A 14,625-nucleotide genomic window follows, 5' to 3' on the forward strand; every position below is an offset into this window, starting at 1 on the left:
AGCTTTCTCTTCCAGGTCCTTCAAAAGCAAATGTGTCAAAAGAGCCAGAGGAGGAATCTGTATTAACGGCCTCTCTTGGGGTCTCCGAGACTGAGGAGCCTTGGAGAATGAGGAAAAAAGAAACCACCACCCCCATCCTGAGATTCAGAAGGTCTCTCAGTGATCCCAAGTCCTCTTTGATTCTTGGGCTCTGCCAAAACCACGTCTGTCACTGGTCACCCTCCCTCTTGTACTCATTTAGGCTGCCATTGGCCATCTTGTACAAAGACATGGAGATAAACTTCAGCCTGGTAGAACTGCTGGAAGGTTCTTGCTTTTGAAGGGACCACATTTATTCCAGAGCCACCATCCCCCCCAGCATGTGCCTCAGGGACCCAGTGTGGAAATCAAGATGACTTATTCCGGGCATCATAGGGAGACTGTTTGCTAAAGTCCCTTAAGAACCTGGCCCAAACCACACCAGGAGGAGGATGGAATGTTAGTCAACCTCACTATTTCCTGAGATACATGTCCCATGATCAACAAGGCTCAGAGACGTACTGTGAGCTGTCCCAATTCCGACTTTTGAGAACAGAACTTGTCTGGGCACATCAGGTCCTTTTCAGGACAAGAGATCAGCGTTTTACATTCCGTCTACCCACCTGCACACTCCCTCCCAAAAGAAGTGAAAACAAGCTTAAAGCCGTTTTTTGCAAGCAGTTCCCCACATCCGCAAGCTCCACATTCCCCTGAATAAGAGCAAAAATACGAGGCTGGTGAAAAAGGCAGACCAGAGATGGAAGAAGAGGAGGAGGAGGAGAGGGAAGAGGGGAGGAGGCGAAGTGGGGAGGGGGGAGGGGGAAGGGGAGAGGAGGAGGAGGATGAGGAGATGGAGGAAAGGGAGGAGGAAGAGGTGGGGAGGGGGAGGAGGAAGATGGGGAGGAGGAAGGAGAGGAGGAGGAGGAGGGGAAGGAGAAGGGGAAGGAGGAGAAGGAAGAGGCACCAGCAGCAGCAGAGTCACTTCAGGGCTGGGTTCACATAGAAGACCACGCTAATTTTTTTTTTTTTCTTGGTGAGGAAGATCAGCCCTGAGCTAACATCCGCTGCCAATCCTCCTCTTTTTGCTGGACTAACATCTGTGCCCAACTTCGTCTACATTATATGTGGGATGCCACCACAGCATGGCTTGATAAGCGGTGCATAGGTCTGTGCCTAGGATCTGAACCTGCGAACCCCAGGCAGCCAAAGCGGAGCACACGAATTTAACGACTATGCTACCAGGCCGGCCCCTGTACTAATTGTTTTTAACTCCTTATTTTGAAATGATTACAGATTCACAGGAAGTTGCAAAAATAATACAGAGAGGTCCCATGTACCCTTCATACAGTTTCCCCCAATAGTAACATCCTTATAGTTAACATAATTGTATAGGGAACCTATAATTATTTAGGTAACATCATTATCATACAATATTAAAATCAGGAAACTGATATTGGCATAATCCACGGACCTTATTCACATTCCGCCAGTTTTACATGTACTCATCTGTGTGTGCGTGGGGGGGAGTTCTATGCAATTTTATCCATGTGCAGATTCATGTAACCACCACTACAATCAAAATACAGAATTATTCTACCACCACAAAGATCTCCCTCATGCTATCCCTCTATAATCACACTTTCCCTCCTCCACCCCATCCTTCACCCCTGGCAACCACTAATCCTTTCTCCATCTCTATAATTTTATCATTTCTAGAATGCTATATAAATGGAATCATGCAGTATACGGCCTTTGAGGTTGGCTTTTTTCACTTTGCATAATGCCCTTGAGATCCATCCAAGTTGTCGCACATATCAACAGTTTGTTCCTTTTTATTGCTGAGTAGTATTCAATGGGATGGATGCACCACAGTTTGTTTCACCCACTGAAGCACATTTGAGTTGTTTCCATCTTTGGCTATTACAGGTAAAGCTGCTGTGATCATCCACGTACAGGTTTTTGTGTGGACGTAAGTTTTCATTTCTCTGGAATAAATGCTTGGGAGTGCAATGGCTAGTAAGCATATATTTTGTGGTTTAGTTTTTTGGGTTTTTTTTTTTTTGCTGAGGAATATTTGCCCTGAGCTAACATGCATTGCCAATCCTCCTCTTTTTTTCTTTTTATGTTAGCTGCCACCACAGCATGGACGCTAACAGATGAGTGGTGTAGGTCTGCGCCCGGGATCCGAACCTGGGCTGCTGAAGCAGAGCGTGCCGAACTTAACCACTAGGCCACCGGCGCTGGCCCTAAGTGGTTTAGTTTTTCAAGAAACTTCCAAAATATTTTCCAGAGTGGCTGTATCGTTTTACATTCTTACCAAAAATGTATGAAAGATCCAGTTTCTCTGCAGCCTCACCAGCATTTGGTATTGTCACTATTTTTTATTTTAGCTCTTCTAATAGGTGTGTAGTGATATCTTATCATGGTCTTAACTTGCATTTCTTTATGACCAAGGATGTTGAACATCTTTTTGTGTGTTTATTTGCCCTCTGCATATTGATTTGGTGAAATGTCCATTCGTGTATTTTGTCCATTTTTAAATTGAATTGTTTTTCAACTGTTGAGTTTTTGAGAGTTCTCTATATGTTCTAGATATAAGTCCTATGTCAGATATGTGGTTTGTAAGTATTTTTCTCTCAGTCTATAGTTTTCTCATTCTCTTAACAGGATCTTTCGCAGAGCAAGTTTTTAATTTTGATTAAGTCCAACTTATCAATTTTTTTTACTTTTTAGATGTGTTTGGTGTTCTAGACACCAAAGCTCTAGGTTCACCTAGCTATAGTTCTGAAGATTTTCACCTATGTTTTCTTCTAAAAGTTTTAATAGCTTTACATTTTACATTTAAGTCCAAGATCCATTTTGAATTAATTTTGTATTTAAGGTGTAAGGTTTAGGTTGAGGGTTTTTGGGTTTTTGTTTTTTCCTATGGATGTCCACTTGCTACAACACCATTTGTTGAAAGGACTGTCCTTCCTCCACTGAATTGCTTTTGCACCTTTGTCAAAAATCAGTTTACCATGTTATGTAGGCCTACTTCTGGGTTCTCTATTCTGTTCCACTGATGTACATGTCTATCCCTTGGCCAAAGCCACACTGTCTTGATTACTGTAGCATTATAAGTCTTAAAATCAGAGTATTCTGATTTCAACTCTGTGACATTCTGAAAAAGGCAAAATTGTGGAGACAGTAAAAAGATCAGTGGTTGCCAGGGGTTGGTGGGGGTGGGGGGCTGTACGAAGGGATAAATAGGCAGAGCACAGAGGATTTTTAGGACAGTGAAAATATTCTGTATGATACCATAATGGTGGACACTTGTCATTATACATTTGTCCATTCCCATAGAATGTACACCACCAAAAGTGAACCCTAACGTAAACTATGGACTTTGGGTGATAATGATGTGTTAGTGTAGACTCACTAATTGTAACAAATGTACCACTCTGGTGAGATGTTGATGAACGGGGAGGCTGTGCATATGTGGGGGCAGGAGGTATATGGGAAGTCTCTGTAACTTCCTCTTAATTTTGTTGTGAACCTAAAATTGCTCTAAAAAAAATCAATCACTGGGCCCAGCCCAGGGGTGTAATGGTTTAGTTCAGCCCACTCCACTTTGGCGGCCTGGGTTTAGGGGTTCAGATCCCGGGCGCGGACCTACACCACTCATCAAGCCATGCTGTAGTGGCGACCCACATACAAAATAGAGGAATGCTGGCACAGATAGCTCAGGGCCAATCTTCCTTACCAAAAAAAAATAATTTAAAAAAAAAGAAAATGAAATAAACATTTTTTTAAAAGAGGGAGTAACAGTATTTGTTCAGAGGAATAAAGGGAAGCTTTGGATTGAAAATTCATAAAGGGTCGGGGGGGAGTAAAACATTAAAGATCTCTTTGCCTAAAAAAAAGCAAATAAAGTGATACCTCTCACTTTATTTTTCTTTTTAAAAATTGTTTTAGCTATTCTACTTCCATGGCCTTTCCAAATAGATGTTAGAATAAGCAGCCCTTGAATGTCACAGATTTCTTTCAGCAAGCACAGAATCGGTACAATGCGACCTGAGAGCAACAATTTCTCAGCCTTTACCACAGGAGCTACACGGTGCTCAGAGCTGGAGAAGGGGGGTTCAGATGTGGCCCTGAGGCCTTTCCACCCACATGCTGAAATCCCTGCCTCCCTCCAGGTTGCTTTGCCACACCTGGAACTGAACTCACTCAATCAAGGAACAGTGAGCAAATGAACACATTCGCAGTGGCCTGCCAAGCTCTGAGCTGTCTCGCCTGGACTTCAGGGGCCCCACAAAGGAACCAGGCAGAGGCATCACACACTTGCCGGTGGACCATGCTCAGCCCAGGCAGCCTCGTCCAAGGGTCTTTCTTTACAAGCTCGGGCCATGGGAGCTACCAGCGGGGCTGTCTGGAGGAGCCACCTGCCTTCCCTCCCCTGAAGAAGTGACAGCTTCCCAGCAGCTATCAGTCTGTGCTCCCCTGGGAGGCTTACCTCCACCTGAAGATAACCTCCATAATAAGAGGCTAAGAAACATTAGAATGTGAACTCCAGGAGGGGAGCCCAGGGGTGTTATTGTCTACTCATTGCCAGATCCTCGATGACTATAATGAGCCTGGCACTTAGTAAGTTCTCAACAAATATTTGTTGAATAAAAGAACCAAGTATGAAACACCAGTGGTTACTAATAACACCAGGGACTCCTAAGAATCCATGACCAGGAGGCTTTTCCAGATCCCTAAACCCCATTTCCTCTCTGGTCCTTGGAAATGGAGATATGGTAGGGATTCAAACTCTTAGTTTGGTATCCTCCCTGAATAAACGTTCTTTCAGAGACCCTAGATTAGGGTCTGAAATGGAGGGCAGGGGGTTGAGTAGATGGAGCCAAGCTGGGGGAGCAGTTAACTGGGGGAAGGAGGGAGACATGGTGCATGCATGAGCACTCAAGCACACTCATGCACACCTCTTCTGCAACTGAGCTCTCAAAGCTGGTCTACTGAGATGCCGGGCTTGGTCAGGGTGGCTCAGAGCACCAGAGAGCAGCAGCACCATGCAGTGCAGAGAGCAAAAGAGCTGCCTCTCATGCGCTTAGAGCTGCTTAAGCACAGTTCTGTTTCAGCAGGCACAGCATCAGAATGAATGCTTCTCCATAGGGAAAACCAATGTGAGCAGAGGCCAACCCACAGAGGTCATCAGCTGCCCATCTCCATTCAAATCCAGCCCAGGCCAGTAAATAACCAGACTTTTGCCATCTGATGGCAATGCTGACAGATCAACTATTGATCCAGCCTCCCCTTCAGTGCTGGAGGAGAAAAAAGAGGCAGCTGGGAAGAGGTTAAAGTCATGTGAGCAGAAATGACCCTCCAGGCGTAGAATGATCTGAGACAGCAGCCTTGCACACCTCATTCCGGCTTGGGGCAACGAAGCCAACCTCCTTCAGGTGTGCTAACCCCCAAGAGGGCTGAGGCTGGAAGCCACACAGTCCCCTTCATCTGGGATGCCTGCCATCCATCACCCCTACCCTAAGCACATCCCTTAGCCCTGAAAGAGGGTGCTGTTTAATCCATCACTTGAGTGAGAAGGTCTCCAAGTTGGCACCAACCTATAGACCAGGGTCCATGAGAAATTCTAAAAATAGAGACACAGAGGGACCTTGGAGAAATAAGTGTGGCTCACTCGTTACTTGGAGCACATACTATGGAGCAGCCAGTAGGAGATAAAGAAAGTCTGCAAAGGAAAGGTAGGTTGGGTTTTGGAAGTTCCGCCCCTCTCCAAGACTGGCTTGACAACTACAGAAGCCCATGCAGAAAATGTAAGCAGAGCCTGCTAATGTTTTTATTTTTCTCTTACTTTCTTAACCAGCTAACTCCCAGACCTCTTGCAAGTAGGAGAAAAGCAAACTGCAGAAAATTCCTGATGACCCTGAACTTTCACTTGCCATTTATCAAAGCATCACCCTGGGATCTCTAAGGTCCGGGCCACTCAGGAAAAAAAGCTCCCAGGGAACTGCCAGAAATCATTTTACAAGTGCTCTCCTGTTCTCTTATTTAATCATGCTGCACCCCCACTCACCCCACCGGACGCTGAGAACTTCCCTCCTGCACCTCACAATTAATGCCGCCCAGGATCAGTCCCCGACTTTGTGCTCGGTTATCCTGGAGGCTCCCCAAATTTCCACATTCATTAGCATCAAGACCCCGAAAAGAGGCACCTCAGGAAAATCCACAAGCCTTGGTGGGCCAGGAAAAGGCGCTCCAGGTAAATTCATGGTCTCTAAACACATTTTGCTTCCCAGCCACTTTCCTTTGGACTACTTCACTTGAAACCAAAAATTCATCTCTATCTCAGCTTCTGCAGCCTCTGACTGTTTAGCAGCAGATTGTCAGAGCTTAAGGCGCTGCTCTGTCGCATCAATAAAACTCAGGCGGATACACGTGTGCCCCCCCACCCCCAAACACACACACACACCCCTTCCATCTCCCTTCAAGGGCGAGGAGGCCCAAAGGAGAAGAAAGGGAGGGGCAGCCAGGATGGGAGCACCCCAGATAAATGGATATTTGAAACTCAAACACATGGCCTGGGACCTACACCGCACGTGTTAATTACCACACATGTGCCCATAAAGGAGTCCGTGAAACACAAGGGGCCCAAAGAACAGAGCGAGGAAAGGACATTCCAAGGGATTAAGTAAATACTCTGAAGTTCTGACCCTCCTCCCCTCCCGGAGCACATGCATCTGGGTAAGATAACAGCACTTCCCGCCCTCCTTCGCCCACGTCTCCCCTCGGGCCCCACACCTGTGGACCCAGGAGCCGTAGCAACCCAGGCCTCCCGTCCTGGGCCAGACGGCTATGACCTGCTACCACTACCTCCTGGCCTCTCTCCCTCCTCCCTTCCTCCTGCTATCTCTCTGGGCCTCCTCCCCCAGCCTCCTTTTGCTCTGCCTTTCTCCTCTCCTTCGGAGGACGAATTCCTGGCTGGCAACCAGACTCCTCGTCTCGCACAATATGCCTTTTCATTCCCTCCAGGCAGAGAGAACCGATCCCTCCAAGTCCTGTCCATGGAGCATGTTCAAAAAGGCAAGAGAATGGGAAAAGAAAAGGTTGGGTCTGCTCCTCCCCTGCCGCCCCCACCACTCACACACCAGACCCCTGGCCTTGCCTCCTTTCTGGCCATACCCCTCACCCTGCACAAGGGTGCAGTCCTAGCATCTCTCAGCGGCAGGTCTAGGCTGCGAGCTCCAGCTCTAGGGAGATGCCTTCTAGGAGACCCCACATGTGGGCACAGGCTCAGACAAGGGGCCTTTGTGTCTTCCCACCTGCTGCCCTCTGGAGCACATTCCATTCTTAAGTGGCAGCTGAAAGAGGGACCTCGGCGGGCTGACACAGGATATTATGAATGCCCTCTTGCACCCTGTCCCCATTCAAACCCCAGCTTCCCAGACAGGTGTGGCTTCAGGCCCTTCCTACAGGTGGTTGAACTAAACCTGCTTTTCACTGCACTGCCCACAGCAGACAAAGAGATCAGCTCCTATGTTGATCCTCCAGAGCAGAAGGAAAGAGAACCCACTCGGCAGAAGTCAAGTTTCCAGGAGCAAGTGGGCCCTAGCATCCTCCCCAGGCCTTTGCACCAAAGAGGAAGCCTCCGCAGAACCATCTGGGAAGGAGGAACCCATTCGAGGTAGAGGAGCAAAGAGCGGGAAACCAAGTGACTTATCTCTGCGATGAGGCTTCACACTCTACCCCCCTGTTCCCTGCACCACCCCCGGAGGAATCAGATTCCCCTGCCCTCTTCTAGCTGGATCCCTGAGAGCCCAAGAGTGACCATAGGTCTGTTTCTTATTGTCATCCGTAGAGTGCAGAGCCTCATCAACCTGGAAAGTACTTCTCTGTGTCATTTAAGAACCAAAATCCTATGGTTGGCCTTTCTTGGTGCGGATGGTTTATTCAGCATCATGCACTCAGTTCCCTTTGAAATCTAGGTGGTCAGTTTTGCATGACTGCCAATTTTTTTTTCTACCATCAAGACGTCATGCCCAGGAATAAAGGTGATGTTCCTGAAGTTGCAACAAGCAAAACTGCAGGCAGCTCCCTTTTCCAACCCCATAAACCGTAGACATATACACACCATTCACAGTGTTGATGATTTCAGGTCGTTGCAAAAAGAATCGTTCACGCCCCTCTCCCACTTTCCCATCTAGAAGGGAACCATCTTTTGTTCTGGGAAGGACCTAGAAAGGCACTTGCTCCCTTCTTTTTATCCATTTACTCATTCCTGCCCACAGAAGGGGAGCAGCTCGTCTGGTCCATTGGTCCATGTTTTCTAGCAGGTGGTGGTATGACCATGCTCCACTTCCACGTCTTCTTGGAGCACCTGCATTTAGGGGCAGCAGGTTCTCCGGGCTCTCATCTCCTGCATTCAGGCAGGGTGAGTTTGCCTCCTCTTCCTGTCCCATGGAATAAGCACTTGGGGCAGGGTCCAGGGCTATGCCTTGGTCTCCCTGAGACTGCGTGGGTAGGACAAGCCTGTGCACCTCACACAGATCCCCAGCAGGCCCAACTCTCCACGTAAACTTGTGAGCATGATGTTCCGAAGACCCAGATTCAGGTGGGAAGCCTCAAACTTAGCCAAGGTTTCCTGTCTGGGTTTTACCTGAGAGCCCAAAATGGGGGTTCTGGAGTACTTACATGTGCAGTGAAATTGATACTTGTTTTCCATGAAACTACCAGCTCTCTGTGTGTATGTCGTCCTGGAGGTAAGTAGCAGTGAATCTTAAGCCTCAAACTGTCTTTCATCCTGGAAATGATGGTCAGCATATCCAGGGACCTCACGTTGGCTGCTCCACTAAACAGCACTCAGACAATTGCTTTAATTGGGGCTAGCTACGTAATTTGTAGGGCCCAGTGCAAAATGAAAATACAAAGCCCTTTGTTCAAAAAATAGGAAAAAAGCGCCATTAGGGGCACTAAAATATAAAGTTTTATTCTCTCTTCCATAGTCTCTCTCTTGACTTGTCACAGTGTTTTTCAATTTTCTATAATGTTGTTTTAGGTAAAGAAAAATTAAAATTTTTAGCATACTATGGAAGCCCCATAGCATGCATCACAAAAGCTATATGCAAATGGGGCAACAAGGATGGGCAGTGGAGACGCATATTGCACATGTTTCTTCTGCTCATGCTTCACCGTCCCATCAGACTTGACTTACAAAATACAAGTTCAAAGGCAAAAATTAAGAGTTTCAAGACAACAACTGCACAGGTCACAAGCCTATGAAGCCATCCTAGTCTTAGTGAAGAGAATCTGGATGTGCTAGAACAATTATTAAGGAGAATCAGTGAGGACAAAAATGTTCAAATGGGTTTCCACATAAGACAGCCAGGGCAGACTTGGGCACGCCTACTTTCATAATCCTTTTTGGTTTAATGCTGGCGACATTGGTAGCTGATTGACTGAAACTTCCAAGAACCAAGATTTTCAGGGTTCCTGTCTGCTCTGTGCACTGCACTCGCTCACCTCCCTCAGAAATTCTGGGAGCAAGGTCCTCACCACTGTCTGAGTCTTACTTACCTCTGGTGCTTTGGGGAGGAAAAACAGAATACAAATGGAGATTTCCCACAGGGCACTGTAACTCTCACCCCAGGCTCCTTCCATCTTGTCTAAGAACTCCTGCGTGGACTGGCTTTAGAAGCAAACATTTAGATAAAGCGTAAAACTCTACTCACCTTTCCTTCCTGAGTTACCCTGGCTCAGGGGCTTGTCGGTGACTGAACCTTGGGTGGGAGGGGAAACAAAAACAGAGATGTTCAGAATGCATTGAGCTTGGTTTCTTTCAAAGAGTTGGCAAAGCCTGATATTATGAGCATATGGCTCTGTGTATATATATTACATACACATCTAGGGACGTTATATACAAAGTTAGTACATACATACATGTCGAGTGGGGTTTGTTTAACATCAATGTCACTGATAGCACAGCACTGTTGAGAAGAACCATGATTTCCAGGTTCCAGGCAATAGTCTTCACCAGATTTCTACAAAATTCCACATCCACATAACTCCCTTGTTGAACATTCAAAGAAGTGCCCCTCACCTCCACTACCCATCTCCCCTACTTCCCACCAACTCCATGTTCTGAGCCATATCTACTCAGTAGGGCCAACCGAAGAGAAACCCCCTCTTACTGCAAATGCAATGACTTGACATCCCTTGCTGGTTAGGGCAGGAAATCAGTGATTTTCCATCTGCATTAACTAGAAAATTGTTGGCCCAATTGTACTGAATGGGCCAAAATAGTCTGAGGCATGGAAACAATTTTCTAGATGCAGCCTGTTCCTCAAGGAGGGGGTAGTGCGTGTGTTGGACCAAACACTTTGCCCTGCATATGCTGGGATGCCATGGGCACCCATCCTATGGTCCTGACCCTAAGGCACCTGTCTTCTCCATGAAGCCCAAACCCACACATGCAGGGCAAGGCCAGCTCATCCAGAAGGGCATCTGTGGAGGTCCCACCAACAAAAGAAAAGAAAGAATCCATATTTTCTCAGTCTATATCATACCCCTTATTCATATACTAGTTTTGTGAGAATTCAATTCTATTACCTGGCATGACTTGTTTCTAGTGCATTTGTTTGCTTTAAATGAAACTTTTCAGGTCATTTGTAAGGAGGGCTCATTCCTGCCCCTCCTCACACCAACCCCAAAAGTTTCCAGTTTCCATGTAGACCACAGATAAAGTAAACTTTCCTTTTTGGCCTGCAAATCTTGGTTTCCTAATGTAGATACTTACAGCCCTCTCCACTTATTTTTCCCTTTATATAGCAGGGCAGGTAGAAAAAAGGAATAAATTTTGTAAAAGAAAGAAAAACATTAGGATAGCAGGAGTACTAGCCTTTGGAATTTCCCATAAGTTTTAGAATAATGTTTTATAATTTTCTTGCACTTAAAAATTAAAAATGAGTAAATAAATAAAACCTCATACACCCAGATATGGAGAAATAGGATGCAGCTGGTAGGTGGGATCGGCTTTTTTGAATGAGGGCTGAGCTGCATAGTGAATTAAGGGGGTGACTCCCAAGTCCCTTACCATCTGAATGGAAGTGGAAAGTGTGGGGCTTGGGTAAATCCATAATCCACAATCCCAAGAAGTTGACCCAAGAGCAAAATTTCTCTATAATTATAAAGTCAGAAATAGAAAGGACTTCATTTTTGCCATGGACTAGCCCAGTGGGTCACCATGAAGCAGTGGTCCCCTAGCTTGTGTCTAATCATCAGAACCACTTGAGAAGCTTCACAAACATGTGGACTCCACGTCTCACTCCAGACCTACGGAATCAGAATGTACAAGGAGGAGTCTTGACACCTGAGTTCTTTTTAATTCCCCAGGCACTGCCAATGACAGCCAGATTTATGGGCCACCATTTTGAAAGTTTTCCATTACTCTACATTACATTGTTCAAGGGTGGCAAACACATTGCACATAGGCCCCCACTCACCTCTCCTGGGCCCATGACAGACATCACTAATTGATCATCACAGCCTTTGGTGTTGAACTCCCATGCGGTCTTGAAATTTGTCTCAATTAAGTGCTCCCAGGGCCACTAGCAACCAGAGCACACAGCTAAAAACTTACATGCCATGCTCTAGGGGTGACAGTCAACGCTTGGGAAAAGATCATTGAACCAGAAATCTAAACTCAAAATAAATAAATATATACACAGGCATATTCTGACCCTGACAACTGACTACATAGTAAGCGTGTTTGAGTGGAATCCTCCCTGACCTGGAAAAGGACTCATAACCGCCACTCATCTTTCAAAGGTTCCTCCACAAGATGTAGGAGACCAGCCAAGAGGTCTCTCTCCAACCCTCTTCTTTCTTCCCACCCCTCCCTACGGTACCTGAACATACAGGAGTTTTATTCTGCACTGAAGAGCCACTGATGGGCTTCCCATCTGGGGTGACACACCAGCAGTACCCTGTGTAAGTATGGCACTGCACCTGTTCAGGGAAGTGGGAAGGGGAAGAGAAGCATAAGTCTAGGGTCACAATATCAATAGTCATGCCCCCCCCCCCGTCAAAGCATCCCCAGTGTGGTGGAGGAGCTCCTTCCACCTCTCACCCCAGCATCTGTCCCCAAAGGGTCTCTAGCGGGTGGGCCAGTCAGTCAACAGCATTGATGATGTGTTTTCTGCGTGACTTCCATGCACAACCACAGCAATTTATCTACTTCTTTCTTATGACTTTTAATGCTGAATACCTTATAGCCTACTTAGATACATCTTTTGTGTTTTTCCTGCAATGGTTCTCACCAATACCCTCACATTTTTTCCCCATGCATTGGCATACACTTCCATCCAATTGTCAAAAGTTCTGAACTAATTTGAACTAATTTGGCAAGTACAAGTTGGAATGTCACTATTGTAGATTGATATGACCCTCTTTAACAAGCAGAGACAAGGAGTAAGCTTTTCTTCTTTGTCTAGCTCTTTACAGCATCCGTTCATATAGTCAGCCTGCCTATTGATCAGGTGGCTCTCCCGAGACAAGGGCACACGTGATGGGGTTAAGGACAAGGTCACTTGTGCCTGCAGGTTCCAGTTCTAGATGCCCTGCTGCACCACTATGTGATCTTCCTCAAGCCTCCAAGATCAGGTCCACCCTGTCCGGGAACAGTAAATGAAAATGAGGCTTTTTGCTTCATTCAAGGTAACTCTTCTTCCTCTTCTAATAGCTGTCACTCTATCCACCTCCTCCTGCCCCATTCCACCAACCTCTTCCCACCCACTTTCTACACGGAGTTACTCAACACAAATTGGGGCATCACTCCCCTGCTTAAAACCCCTCAATGATTTGCCAGACTCAGGATGGAGAATAAGCTCACGATCCTGGAGGACCAAATGAGCAAGTCTGCACAGGACTCAAGGTCCTCCATGATCTGCCTATCCCCACAACCTCATTTTACACACCCTCCATTCCAGCCACAATGAACCCTTTGAAGTTCACAAACACATCCTAGTATCTCATGATTCTGAACCTTTGCTCCAACTATTCAATCTGTCCAGAATACCATCCCTCAACCCATCCACCCCCAAGCCACTCCTAATCTCTTTGTATTCCCACCCTCTCCACAATACACCTTCTCTGCAAAGCAGTCCCAAACTCCTCGCCTCCTCACCCTCTTTCCTCTGACACTCCACACACCCTGGTTCCTCAAATTCAGAGTCCTTATCAGAACGAGCTATAATGGTTGATCTGTCTAATCTATCTCCTCCTCTAGACTGTGACCTCCTTAAGACAAAGGACTGCATACTGGTTACTTCTATATTCCATAGCATAATGCCTGAAATTTATTGTAGTGTTTGATGAGTTGCATAAATGCATGAATTATCATATTTCCTTAGTTCTTAGTCTCCATCAATTCTAAAAATGTAACATTAAACAACCCCACCACATTAAATATAGACCTCAATTATAAGATATGTGTCAAGTGCACAGATATTAAAGTGTGAAAAAATGTGCCTCTTGGGATCAAGGACATATTGGAATGGAGGATAGACAGTAATAGCATACAAATTGAGTGGTGAGATATACAAGGGGTACAGATGTAAAAGAGAGATCTGACAGCCTGGGTAAAATCCGGAAGTTATCAGTAAGGCAGAAAAACTACAGAAAGGCTCCTGCTCTTGTGTGGATACCAAACACGGTAGTTTTCGCCAAGACTAGCCATTTCATAGGGACCTACCCACAGAGATCAGGACAAGAACAACATGGAGGGCATCTTGTTCCTACCAGTATGATGACTATGTATAAATGAGGCATTTACCTCACTGTCCATGCAAGGAACTCTATTCAATGCCTTTACCCCAGTACCATAACACACTCCCACTTCACCTCGTGGAGACAATCCATCAACCCCATGGCCATGGTTGCTGCCCCAGAGGCTCACCCAAGGCCAATATCTTGGGTTGGGTCAGTGCTAGCTTCTAAGGAGGCCTAACAGTGGAATGGATAGAAACCCAGACAGACCTAGGTTTGAATCCTGGTCTAGCCAGTTACCAACTAGGCACGTTACTTAGCTCTTTGAGCCCCATCTATAAAAAGGGGATAACAATGCCAAAGCTGGAGGGCTCCGGCGAGGAAAACAGACAGTGTGAGTCCAGTGCCTGGCATGGGGTGATGGCCAGATACAGGGTGCCTGGGGCAATGATTGCTCGCAGCTGGGTCAGAAACACCTGGCAAGCTGGACTCCTCACAGGTAGAGCTCCCCTAGTAACCCCCGGAGGCTTGGGTGGGAAGCGCTGCTGGAACCTGGGAGTGCACTCCTTCAGATTCTCTCAGCCCTGCAGGGATAGTTCCTAGAGATGACTCCTCACCAGGGGCAGCATTTTAATGGGGCTTGGCTGGCTGCTCTCTCCTCCTTGGCCAATAAACACCTCTGGGGACACCTGTCCCTGGACTGGGTGGCCACGCTGACTCACTCCCAGCCCCCTTGGCTCCCATGGCCAAGGCCGGCCTCCCTCTCCATGAGGATGGTACCCCCCAAGTCCGGCACCCGAGGCTGGGCCTCTGGCCCAGTGCTGCCTGCTGGAGCCAGGTGCTGCGGTC

General features: G+C 46.7%; 1 protein-coding gene across 3 annotated transcripts in view; it reads right to left on the reverse strand.

Annotated features, from left to right (window-relative positions):
• Positions 1-14,625, reverse strand: part of SMOC1 (SPARC related modular calcium binding 1) — a 146,616-nt gene that overhangs the window by 43,402 nt on the left and 88,589 nt on the right. For all 3 annotated transcript variants that reach the window (XM_014784340.2, XM_087448315.1, XM_087448317.1), the window contains exons 4-5: positions 11,919-12,018; positions 9,744-9,791 (exon numbers count right to left, since the gene is read on the reverse strand). In XM_014784340.2, the coding sequence (XP_014639826.2) occupies positions 9,744-9,791; positions 11,919-12,018 (148 nt within the window). The remainder of the gene's footprint in view (positions 1-9,743; positions 9,792-11,918; positions 12,019-14,625) is intronic.

This window comes from Ceratotherium simum, chromosome 24, assembly GCF_057802395.1.
Source record: "Ceratotherium simum simum isolate JZ-2026a chromosome 24, ASM5780239v1, whole genome shotgun sequence".
In the NCBI taxonomy this organism is placed as follows: domain Eukaryota; kingdom Metazoa; phylum Chordata; class Mammalia; order Perissodactyla; family Rhinocerotidae; genus Ceratotherium; species Ceratotherium simum.